Source organism: Triticum aestivum, chromosome 7B, assembly GCF_018294505.1.
Source record: "Triticum aestivum cultivar Chinese Spring chromosome 7B, IWGSC CS RefSeq v2.1, whole genome shotgun sequence".
In the NCBI taxonomy this organism is placed as follows: Eukaryota; Viridiplantae; Streptophyta; class Magnoliopsida; order Poales; family Poaceae; genus Triticum; species Triticum aestivum.
In genome coordinates this window covers 106,712,748-106,722,208 of record NC_057813.1, presented here as the reverse complement: position 1 = coordinate 106,722,208, position 9,461 = coordinate 106,712,748, and the positions used below count along the sequence as shown (strand labels likewise).

General features: G+C 45.8%; 1 protein-coding gene across 1 annotated transcript; it reads left to right on the top strand.

The window, feature by feature from the left end:
- The first annotated feature begins 1,083 nt into the window (after positions 1–1,083).
- LOC123155541 (uncharacterized) lies at positions 1,084–2,976 on the top strand. Its single transcript, XM_044573697.1, has 3 exons — positions 1,084–1,628; positions 1,880–2,096; positions 2,187–2,976. Exons 1-3 carry the CDS (start codon positions 1,315–1,317, stop codon positions 2,775–2,777), a joined length of 1,122 nt encoding a protein of 373 aa, XP_044429632.1. The 5' UTR covers positions 1,084–1,314; the 3' UTR covers positions 2,778–2,976.
- Positions 2,977–9,461: the final 6,485 nt, after the last annotated feature.

The window sequence follows — 9,461 nt, the reverse complement described above, 5'->3', positions numbered from 1 at the left end:
CCCAAAGGGCATCTTAAATCTGATTATCATCGAGGAAAACAAAGGCCAGTACAAAGGATAGACAACTGGACATAGAACGACCAGTAAAAAATAAAATTACAATAAAAAGCATACTAGTCTTCTTCTTCCTCTGATTGTACGCTGCCCGTCGGTGATTGAAAATTGCACTGAACCAACAGCAAAGAAAAGCAAAACCTGCAAATGCCCTCGCCATACAAGGCTTTGAAGGCTGCAATAGCCACTCGCCCCTTGAGACGAGATCTAGAAGTCGTTGAAGCAGCATCGGCTGGAGCATCACCCCAAGCAGAACAAGCTTGCAATCCACCACCACCAGATCAGAGGGTTGGAGAAACCGGGTTAAGCCACACAACAACACAGAAGAAGATGTCGTGGTCGCCACACCAAACGCCAGCCAAAAGTACTCCTTGAAAGACACACAAACTGCCAAGATCTGAAGGGAACCAAACGATCTGGGGACACAAACTCTCACAGGCTCTTCGCCGACGCCGGATCGAACGTCGTCGAGGTAGGGAGAGACCGGAGAGACTTTATTCCAACACACAATCGTCGCCACCACCTCGTCGATGCCGCCGGAGAAACAAAAACCTAAGAAAAATAAAACAAGACGGACAGGTCCCCACTCCTCTTGCCGCCGACGAGGCCGCCGGACAGGAAAGAGGAGGGGGACCGAGGCGGCGGCAGTAGTTGTGGCGGCGGCGGCGGCTTAGGGTTAGTCAACTCTAATATGCAGAGTAAATAAAAACAAAGATGTACATATGAAGTAAGACCACAACTGCACGGATCTTGAAGGCACTGTGTGGTGGATGATGTACCAGTACATAGCTGAACCGGTAAAAAGAGGTTTGCGGGGTCCGCGGTCCGCCCGCTAGGCGTCTGCTTGGAGCGCCAGAAGCCGAAACCGGCGTTCGCTCGAAAGAAAAAAGAAGCCTAAACCGGCGGTGAGAGCGAGCTCTCCGACATCGACGCCGAGTTTGAATCGGAAACAGTTTCTTGAGTCGATCGCGTTCCAATTAATACGCTGGCCAACACGAACCCTCAATCTCTCTACGGTTTTCTTTTCTTTTTGCCCAAGGAGAGCAGCGTCGGCGACTGCGACCGATCGACCTTGCCCACGGTGCTCTGGCCTCTGGAGATTAAAATACGACTGGTGACTCTTCGCTAGAGTTGAAATCCAGGGAGGAGCCAGGAAAGACGTCTGAGATTCAGGCGACAAAACGAAATCAGAGGGATCAGATTGTTGAACGAGGCGAGGCTCGAGAAGAAGCTGCTGAGGCCGAGAGAGCGACGAAGCCGATGGCGGCGACGAAGAAACCCAAGGCCAAGCCTCAAAAACCAGCCAAGGTAACGGCTGCGAGGATAGCAAAGATGCTGGCTGAAGGGGATGAGATGATAAGAAACATGACACCTGAAGAAAGGGCCAGGATTATTGCCGAGTCCATGGCTGAAAAATCGGCCCGCGAAGCTGCTGAGGCGAAAGATGAAGCTGGAGATGACGAGGAGGAGACTGCACCGGCACAATGCGAGGAAGAATGGTTCGCTGCCAAGTTTCGCTCTATGTGGAGAAGATACTTAGCTCCCGGCGGTGTTACTTTCGACCAAACCAGTAAGCCCTCTCCCCGTCCAATCACTTCTCTTGATCCATGCACACGTACGTCCTTCTATGTTGTGCTTGTCACTGATACCAATTTGATACTCCCTCCGTCCCATAATATAATGTCAAAAACGTTCTTATATTATGGGACCGAGGGAGCAATATAAGTTGCAGCATATATACGTCAATGGATTTGAATTTATCTCCTGTAGCTAACTAATTAACTGCTTTTATTTACATGTGATGTGATCGATCTATGCAGCATCTACTCCCTGCCATGCGTTATGTGAATCCTGCTTCGGGTTGCTCGGCCAAGGCCATGGACACTCTGCAGATTATGTCAGTCAAAGTTGCAGCAATCAACGGGGGCTTGCACTGGCCACTACAAGTGTTTGGTATCGTTGCTGCACGTGATTACTTGGATCGTAAGCGCAATATTATTTTCCACCGGCCGAGGACTGACTGCCAAACCATCACCCAGGAGGTTCGTATTTGACTCTTCTCTCTTGGTTTTGTCTTACCATATGATGAAATGAACATTGTCGTTTAGTTAATTTTTGTTCTGCGCATGCAGGATTGCTACCTAGCACTGTCCGGTCCTAGCCGTGCCATTGTCGTCTCATATGATCCTACATACGTTGAGGTTTCGCTCAAAGTGAAGGGCGCTATTGAATCTGAGGATAAAGATTTAAGTGCTCTCATTGTGGTGTTTAGAGCTGGAGCCTGTCCTCAAAATGTCTACCCTAGCAGGCTTAGCACGCTGGAAATGAATTTTGATCACATTTATCAATCGGTGGAGGCCACGGTCTTTATAAGAATTATTGGCGGGTCGTGGCCGGATGGCTTTCGGGGTGTATTTAGTGCTGCCTCCAGTAGGGATGACACCCTGCAAGTCAAGTTACTTGAGTTTGAAGATGGTAGGTTGCCTGCTGACTCTAACGGTGTGATCGCGCTCACACGACGTGTGGTCTCTGTTGCGCTTCAGAGGAACTTGAAGGTTTCTGTAATGGCATTTCCAAGAAACGTGGGATATGCTGCTGAGACCAGTGAAGCAGTTTTACAACCTCATAGAGCCGGTGTAAGCCCCCCAGGAGTCAATCTCTGTGTTGGCTCGTGTAGTATGGAAGTTCGTGTTGCTTGGTCATGTTTCTGTTGTGAGTGTTGACATGAGACCATCTTTAACTCATTTAATCTGTGTATTATATGTTGGTGTAGTGGTATTGTGGCATTTTTTCTAGTGGTGTATGCTAGAAAACTGTTCCTAGTTTTGTACTGCTGGTAATGTGGCATCTGTGGCCAGCTGGTGTTTTAGTGGTGTATATGCTAGAAACCTGTTCCAAGTAGTAGTGTTCTGTACTAGCTTCAGTGAGACTAGGTGGAAAGGAGATTGAGTGTGGATATGGTAGTTACTTTCAGATGTTGTTCATTTGCTGTATCCAGCATCCACTGAACCTGTAATCTGATTACCGGATGCTACCTTTTTTATTCTCAGAGTACTGGATGCTAACTCATGACTTTGTGTGCACATGATAGCAACTTTCACATTAGTACATTACTATTGTGTAAAACAATTCTGTTCCGTAAAAGAGGGAAACAATAAATATTTTCAAGATAAAACTACTGATAGAATCATGCCGTAGATCAGTCAAGAATTGAAGAAGGTTGTCAGTGGTTCATTGAGGACATAATGTCAAGACCATTTATTGAGAAACCGTCCTTTATATCCGACCAGTATAGAAAAATCTTCCTTACTAGTAGACAAATCCTTGATACAGAAATCCAGAAGCACTACATATTTTACAAGGTTGAGCTGAGGCTGTGTAGGACCTTGAAGTATGTCTAGAGGGGGGGTGATTAGACTACTTGACCAATTAAAAACTTAACCTTTTCCCAATTTTAGAGTTTGGCAGATTTTAGCAATCTTTGGACAAGTCAAGCAACCATCACACAATTCAAGCAAGCATGCAACGAGTATATGAGCAGCGGAAATTAAAGCATGCAACTTGCAAGAAAGTAAAGGGAAGGGTTTGGAGGATTCAAACGCAATTGGAGACACGGATGTTTTTGGCGTGGTTCCGATAGGTGGTGCTATCGTACATCCACGTTGATGGAGACTTCAACCCATGAAGGGTAACGGTTGCGCGAGTCCACGGAGGGCTCCACCCACGAAGGGTCCACGAAGAAGCAACCTTGTCTATCCCACCATGACCGTCGCCCACGAAGGACTTGCCTCACTAGCGGTAGATCTTCACGAAGTAGGCGATCTCCTTGCCCTTACAAATTCCTTGGTTCAACTCCACAATCTTGTCGGAGGCTCCCAAGTGACACCTAGCCAATCTAGGAGACACCACTCTTCAAGAAGTAACAAATGGTGTGTTGATGATGAACTCCTTGCTCTTGTGCTTCAAATGATAGTCTCCCCAACACTCAACTCTCTCTCATGAGATTTGGATCTGGTGGAAAGAAGATTTGAGTGGAAAGCAACTTGGGGAAGGCTAGAGATCAAGATTCATATGGTAGGAATGGAATATCTTGGCCTCAACACATGAGTAGGTGGTTCTCTCTCAGAAATGGTAAGTTGGAAGTGTTGGTTTGTTCTGATGGCTCTCTCCACGAATGAAGAGGAGGTGGAGGGGTATATATAGCCTCCACACAAATCTAACCGTTACACACAATTTACCAAACTCGGTCGGACCGATTTAGTAAACCTAGTGACCGTTAGGATTTTCGGTGGGACCGACATGCAACTCGGTAGGACCGATATGGTTAGGGTTAGGGCATAACGTAATCTCGCTAAGACTGATTACACAAACTCGGTGAGACCGATTTTGGTAATAAGCTTTCCGGAGAGTTGGTCAGGTAAAATCGGTGGGACCGATTCACTCATTTCGGTGAGACCGGAATGTTACGAAAGGGAAACATGGAGTTTACATTGCAATCTTGGTGGGACCGATCGCTCACTTCGGTTAGACCGAAACGTTACGAAGGGAAACAGAGAGATTACAATCCCATCTCGGTGAGACCGAGATCCCTATCGGTGAGACCGATTTGCCTAGGGTTTGTGGCAGTGGCTATGACATTTGAACTCGGTGGCGCCGGATAGAAAGAATCGGTGTGACCGATTTTGACTTTGGGTTTAGGTCATATGAGGATGTGAGAAAGTAGTTGAGGGTGTTTGGAGCATATCACTAAGCACTTGAAGCAAGAGGCTCATTAAGCAACACCTCATCCCTCCTTGATAGTATTGACTTTTCTTATAGACTCAATGTGATCTTGGATCATTAAAATGTAAAATGAAGAGTCTTGAGCTTTTGAGCTTGAGTCAATCCTTTGTCCTTGATATTTTGAGGGATCCACTTTCATCATCCATGCCATGCCATTCATTGAGCTTTCCTGAAATAATAGTCTTGGAATAACATTAGCTCAATGAGCTATATGTTGTTATGAATTACCAAAACCACCTAGGGATAGTTGCACTTTCAGACTGCTCAACAATTTATTACAAGCACGCCGATATTATACATAAAGGCGGATATGGCACAAGGGTATGGTGGCATAACTACTGACTCGCAATAAAAGTGGTGGTGGATATGTCACAGTGGAGTGGGTGACATGACTTCTAGATCTTACAGCTCATCGAGCGCCGGAGTGAGGCTCGATGATTTTATTCGGGTAGCGGAAGCGTATATGATACAAGTGACCAATTCCAGGATCGCACGGGACTGACTGGGACTCCTCTAGGCGTCGGACTCGCTATCGTACTCTTCATCCATAAGATCGCCTTCGTCAACATCTGACCAAATCAACAAGCCAGGTGAGTACTTTGAATGTACTCGCAAGATAGTTTGGACATAAGATATAACAAATGCAAACATGATGCACATGAGCAGATTAGTAATGCACATTCAGATGATAAATTTGCAGGGCATGTTAAATAAAAAGGAAGTCAGACGGTAGTCCTCCCGAAATCCCAATAAAATAGTTGAAGACTGATCGGGTGTCTGAAGCGACGCCTCGAAAGGTAAAATTAAATTAACATGCCGCAGTCGGGCGTCAGGGCGACACCACATAAAGGGCTTATATTGAAATGTAAGTGACAGTGCGTGCCCCAGTCGGACGTCTTAAGCGACATCTCGAAAAGGGCTTATAATGAAAGTAAATAACATGGATGCCACAGTCGGACGTCAGAGCGACATCACATAAAGGGCTTATATCACAAGTAAATAACAAGAATGCCACAGTCGGACGTCTGAGCGACATCACATAAAGGGCTTATATCAAAAAGTAAATAACAAGAGTGCCACAGCCGGACGTCTGAGCGACATCACATAAAGGGCTTATATCAAAAGTAAATAACAAGAGTGCCACAGTCGGACGTCTGAGCGACATCACATAAAGGGCTTATATTTCACCATTCAAATTCAAGTAGCTCATGAATTTAAATCATCCCAAGGGAATACTCAGTATATAATGATCAACGGGTTAGTCCATCCACAGGAATAACATTCAGCCGGGTTTACCACTCATGTTCATCCACCGAAGATTGTTACTGAAACTGACACTGAGACTGTCGATGAGACGGACGTTGAGACTGACACTGGTACTGACATAGATATGATGATCACAGTCCTTGACCATAGATACGGTTACTTGAATGGTTTTTGACTCTGCAGAGTTTGTACTCTTTAACCACAGCCAACGGATTTCCGTAGTCACAAAGGACCAGTTCCGTTTACGGTATTTTAGAAGAAACGCATCTAACCAGTACACATCCATTCCACATCCCGCTGCCAGGAATCACCCTAGGCAACGTTCAAGAAAAACTTTAAGGCGGAGAGGCCACAACCTCGAGTAGCATGGGATCAAATTTATATCGGGCGCTCTAAGGGGTGCCCCCCTCTCGGTCCCAACCGGAAACACCCATGCCCCCTGACCGGATGACGGGCTTTAATCCAGGGCCATGGAACCCTCATCACGGCCCCTCTATTTGGTGTGTACGAGGAAAGAGGTTTGCAACTGACTAGACCGCATTCTTTGCAGAAGACATGTGGCAGCACGAAAAGGAGACGAACGGGAACATGATTTGATCCACGTTAAAACTGGAGTTAAACGGTTGGCATAAGACTGGCATGCTTCAACAATACCAGCTTGCAACCTATCATGCCACCACATGATCAGGTTATCTCACCATCATATAAACTCATCGAATTTCGAAGCTCACTTGTAGCTTGCTTTGCATGCAATATAACATTCATTAATGCTTATATGAACATGCCATGAGAAAACTACTCAAGTAAACATGGAAGACACTCATCATATCAAAGGTTCAAACATGCTTGCCTGGTTCGGAGTAGTCGGAGTCTAGCTCGGTGAAGTTTGCTGCTCCGTCACCTCCATCAGTATCTACGGTATAAAAAAATCGGATACTAACGTAAATACCGTGCGTGCATAAAATTTGTTCCAAATAATTTTCAAATAAATATGATAAAAAACTAGATAGAAAAATAAAGATTACAGAAAAAGAATCAACTCAAAATCTTCTTTTGTTTAAAAGGTATAAGGGTTTTAGTCCAGGGACTAATATGTGATGAAACAAAAACTTCCCAGGGGCTAGATTAAAAAAAGATAGAAAACGTTTCGTTTAGAAAATGTATTTTGCCCGAAGGCGCTTTCAGAAAACGTTTTGAATAAAAGAAAAAGTTGACGAGGGGGTCCCACCCGTTAGGTTTAAAAACCAAAACAGAGTTCCGCCAGCGCCCGAGGCTTGCGGTGGTCACCGGCGTCGATCCACGGCGAGGCAGGGGAAACAGAGGGTACCTACGGACTCACTGAGCTCTCCCGCGACTGTGGGTGGTGGAGTTGGTCGTCAGCGAGCACCACGTCGACGGTGGCCTCTACTCCGACAGACGGTGGTTCGGGCGGTGATGGATCTCGCCGAGGAGGGCTGCAAACGTCAAATTGGAGCTCGGGTTAGAAGAGTGGGTGCACTAGGAGGATGCTGACGAGGCTTGGGAGGCGGGGGTGCCCTCACCGGAGAGAATCGTGCCGGAGCCCGAAGCGGATCGGGGCGGCCGGAGTCGGGGAAGACGACCTCCTCGAGGTCCTCCTAGTGGCTGGGCGCGGTTCTGGTGAGGTGGAGGGGTGGTGCTTGGTCGAAGGCGAGCTTGGGGTCACTATTTATAGCCGGCCCGAGGCGGTTGCCGAGAATGGGATAACTCCGGTGAGTGCTTACGGCGAGGCCGTGGTCGGGCAGGCGGTTTAGGTGATTGGGCATCATCGTGTTGGTCCATTGGTTCCATTCAACGGCTAAACTTGGCATGACTTGGGAGATACTCCAAGTTCTCGACGGAACGGCCTCGCGGGCACGTTGGCGGCAGGGAGCGCGCTCTGTGCTTCCCAGGCCACGGCGACGGCTCTGCAGCACGCACAAGGGGAAAGGACGGCCACACGGAGGCTTCTGGTGGTGTGGGCGGTGCTGGCCGGCGTCGTATGGCAGGCTTGGTCCCTGCTGGCCCCACGGGCGGTTCTGCCACCGCGGAAGACGCCAGAGTTGACGCGCCACGTCGCCACGGACGCTTGTGTCTGTCCAAACGATCGTGCGGTGCACTGGATAAGGAGAAGGAGCAGTGAGCAAGGTGCCAACGCGGGCACTGGCGAGATTGACGCCGCGCTCTGAAGAAACGACACTGACGACAGAAACTGAATCACTGAACTTTCTGAATTTTGACAGGAACAGTGCACGCCAATTGTTCGATGAAATGTTTTTGGCATGTGGAATTTTTTTTGGAGTTGGGGCTTGGTGAGGTGGACTCTTGATGCATCTAGGGGTTGCCTGATTTATCTCAGATTTTTAGGAGAGGAAAAACAATGAATTTCACCAAAAATGGCAAATCTGGTCCAAACTTGCAGCAAGCAAATTTTGAAAAATTTGAATTGTGGACCAGTGGATCTTGATGGATCTAGGTTGAGGGTACTAAGGACTAGCCATAGGAGTTTATTTGGGACCAAAACTCAAAAGGAATCTGGTAGTTCCTTTGTAAGTCACCAAGGTCCAAAATAAATGACAGAAATTGTTTTGAGGATAAAATAAATAGAATAAAAATAAAAAATGGGTTGAAACTTGCTGGAGTTGGGATATTTGACTTGACCCAAAGTGGGGGGTGGGTTTTGGAAGACATACCCTACATAGGTCATGGCAAGAGAGAAATCTTTAAATGGAAAAAGAATAAATCCATGATCCATAGGATTTCTTTTTAATAAACAGAATTGTAAAACCTTCCAATATTATTTGTGTTGAGTCAACACAATATGAAAAAGCCTTAAAACCAAAAATCATGGTTGAGAAGGACCTTTCTAAAAAAAATTGTCATAGAAGGATTTCAGAAGGAGAGTCCCTCCTTTAAAAAATATATTTAAATAACCTCCTTTAAATCAAATAAAGATTTTAATAAAAAAACCAAAATTTTGGAGTGTTAAACATAACCTTCCAGCCTTCCGCACGGCTATCGGTCACCACTCATGAGGTCTAAGAAAAGGAGACCTTGGCCATTGTTGAGCACTGTATTATGTATGTTAATTGGAAATGGCAATTCATACATCCTGGAGTTACTCCTAAAAATACTGATAGAATTAGAATCAATTCATCGGTACTACTCCCTCCATTTCTTTTTAATCCGCATATAAGATTTGTCTTAAGTCAAACTTAGTAAAGTTTGATTAAGATTATAGAAAAAATATCAACTTTCACAACATAAAATCAGTATCATTAGATGTATCATTGAATTGTATATATCTAGTATTGTAGATGTTGATAATTTTGTATGTAAATTTGGTCAAATTTTATGAAATT

What these genes read in the sequence shown, in the direction of transcription:
- LOC123155541 (XM_044573697.1), top strand. Translation starts at nt 1,315, where the DNA reads ATGGCGGCGACGAAGAAACCCAAGGCCAAGCCTCAAAAACCAGCCAAG. An exon ending in ACTTTCGACCAAACCAGTAA is followed by an intron (nt 1,629 to 1,879) that starts GCCCTCTCCCCG and finishes TATGCAGCATCT; the next exon opens with ACTCCCTGCCATGCGTTATG. An exon ending in GCCAAACCATCACCCAGGAG is followed by an intron (nt 2,097 to 2,186) that starts GTTCGTATTTGA and finishes CTGCGCATGCAG; the next exon opens with GATTGCTACCTAGCACTGTC.